Genomic DNA, 2,660 nt, shown 5'->3' with positions numbered 1-2,660 from the left:
AGTGGGAAATCCAGGTGCAGCATGTTTTGGTTGCAAAAGTAGTACAAGGAGGAACTTTAATCTGCCAAACTGCAATAAGAATTAAAACATAAGGGGTAGTAATTTGAGACAATACTAAGTGATTGGATGTAATATAAAATGTTCAATCTGACTGGACAATCAAATAATCTCTTGATTCACATTTTTGCTGTGGTCTTCAGAACAGAACAAGAAGCTAATCTTTCCGGAACCTGATCCACTACACTGACCTTGTGCACTCATTATGTGCTTGTTTCCAGCTGTGCTCCATTTCATAGCACAGTAATGAACTCAAGGCTGCTAAACTGTTGTGTACAACTGCATCATTTTAACATGAACTGTCAAGTGGGGAGCTTCTTATTAGTCCTACGGTCCACTAGTCCCAGTCCTAGTATTAAGGAGAGCATGTTCAAGTTGTTTTTGCATTTATGGTAGGCTATATGTTGCAGTAAAATATGTCCACAGCAAAGCGTATGAGCAAAGTAATCACAAATGAATGAGTTCACACTTTTACCCTTATTTGTGTTATTTAATCTCCACTCTTTCTGTATGTCATGCAAACTACAATTTATGTGGTGGAAATGACATCAGCCGGTCGGCCGGCTTCACACCGTGCTGCGTGCTCAGACACTGGTCGGTCCTCATGTGATCATGTTGGTGCATAATTATCAGCATGTGATGAGGGTATGAGCACCCGCCCACACTGTGCATTGCATGTTCTCCAGCTGAGATGCAGTACACAGTGTTTAGCTGTTTCAGCAGTGCACAATGTTAACCTGGCTCAGATTCGAACCTTCACAGAAATGGACTCCCATGAGGAGAAAGTTTTCCGTGCTGTCAGAGAGACCCAGAAAAGGGAGGCCAAGGCAGAGATGAGGAGGAAGGCCAAGGAGCTGCAGCAGTGTAGGAGAGATGCTGAGCGCTCTGGAAAGAAGGTGCCATCTTACGGAGGCTTTGGCAGCTCTATTGTGACTGGTGTCTCTTCAGGATCCATCATCACAGACACCATCGTAGAGCCTGAGAAGCCCAAGATCACCCCTACCACTGTCAGATCCACTGGACCCAGTAAGGCTCTGAAACTCGGTGCTAAAGGAAAAGAGGTGGACAACTTTGTTGACAAGCTCAAGTCTGAGGGAGAAACAATTGTATCCAACACAGGAAAGAGAAGTACAGATGTCTCCAAAGCCCTGCCACCACCAGCCAATGTTGAGAGTGTGCATCTTCGTGTGAAGGAAAAGATCTTGCTGACTTGTGGTCGTGATGGTGGCCTACAGAACATGGAGGTGCTGGGAATGGTGACGCTCCGAGTCACAGATGACAAGTATGGACGGATCCGGCTCCTGGTCAACAATAATGACAACAAAGGCCTGCAGTTTCAAACACATCCTAAAGTGGACAAGAAGTTGTTCACAGCAGAATCTGTGATTGATCTGAAGAAACCCAGATGCTCCGGCGCATGTGGCACGCTGGACTTTTATACTCCCAGGTGGGCATCAGCTGGCAGGTGCCGCTGATCAGCTGGGGGGATCTGAGACGTGGAGGCAAGGCAAAATCAACATACGTAACAGCTGGACAGCTTGATTTAGGGTCCTGTTACACCCACCTTATTTGATCCAGATCTTCAGACTTTTCAGATTGGTGTGAAAGCTGTGTTGGATCACGATCTGGACATTAGGAACAAAATTTGGTTAGAACAAAAGATGCAGTGATGGTCTAGACCAAACTGAACCATGGTCTGGTGCATTTGTAGTTTAAAACACTTTCAGACCGATTTCAGTTAGCTGAGTTGGTTATTATTACAGAAGAAGAAAAGAAGCAGACAACAAATTAAATAATTTACCTGTTTAAAAGTGAGTGGCTCTCTGCTCTGAAGCCTTCTCTTAAAACAACTCATTTTTTTCTCTGTGTATTTTTGAGACTATCTGCCACATATTGGACACTGTTGCTCATTATTGATTGCTTTTGTGTCTTGATCGCTTGCTCTATTTTGGACCACTTGCCTGTCTATGCCCTCTTGGACACTGTCACCTGTTTGGACTGATAGCCTGTGTATCGATGTTTGACCTCTCCCACATGAGTCATTAAAGACTGCTTTCGAACTTGCTGGTGTTATCTCTGCATTGGGGTCTGAGCCATCCACCACCTGTGAAGAGACCTACATGTTGTCACGTCTACAAGCCAATCAAAGTCAAATATAGTCTTAATAATAAAAAAGTTCTTATGAAAATAAACTGGTAACTGTGGTTGCCAGAATAATTCTGGAAAATGTGTAGTAAAAATAATAGAAATAAATCAAATCAAATCAATTTTATTTATATAGCGCCAAATCACAACAACAGTTGCCCAAAGGCGCTTTATATTGTAAGGCAAAAGCCATACAATAATTACAGAAAAACCCCAACGGTCAAAACGACCCCCTGTGAGCAAGCACTTGGCGACAGTGGGAAGGAAAAACTCCCTTTTAACAGGAAGAAACATCCAGCAGAACCAGGCTCAGGGAGGGGCAGTCTTCTGCTGGGACTGGTTGGGGCTGAGGGAGAGAACCAGGAAAAAGACATGCTGTGGAAGAGAGCAGAGATCAATCACTAATGATTAAATGCAGAGTGGTGCATACAGAGCAAAAAGAGAAAGAAACACTCAGT

General features: G+C 43.8%; 1 protein-coding gene across 1 annotated transcript; it reads left to right on the top strand.

Annotated features, from left to right (window-relative positions):
- The first annotated feature begins 704 nt into the window (after positions 1–704).
- LOC117509929 (coatomer subunit delta-like) lies at positions 705–1,532 on the top strand. The gene has a single exon (XM_034169543.1). The coding sequence runs from the start codon at positions 705–707 to the stop codon at positions 1,530–1,532; it is 828 nt and encodes a 275-aa protein (XP_034025434.1).
- Positions 1,533–2,660: the final 1,128 nt, after the last annotated feature.

Source organism: Thalassophryne amazonica, chromosome 5, assembly GCF_902500255.1.
Source record: "Thalassophryne amazonica chromosome 5, fThaAma1.1, whole genome shotgun sequence".
In the NCBI taxonomy this organism is placed as follows: Eukaryota; Metazoa; Chordata; class Actinopteri; order Batrachoidiformes; family Batrachoididae; genus Thalassophryne; species Thalassophryne amazonica.
Note: the sequence above shows the minus strand (reverse complement) of the source record. Positions and strands in the feature narration are given on the sequence as shown.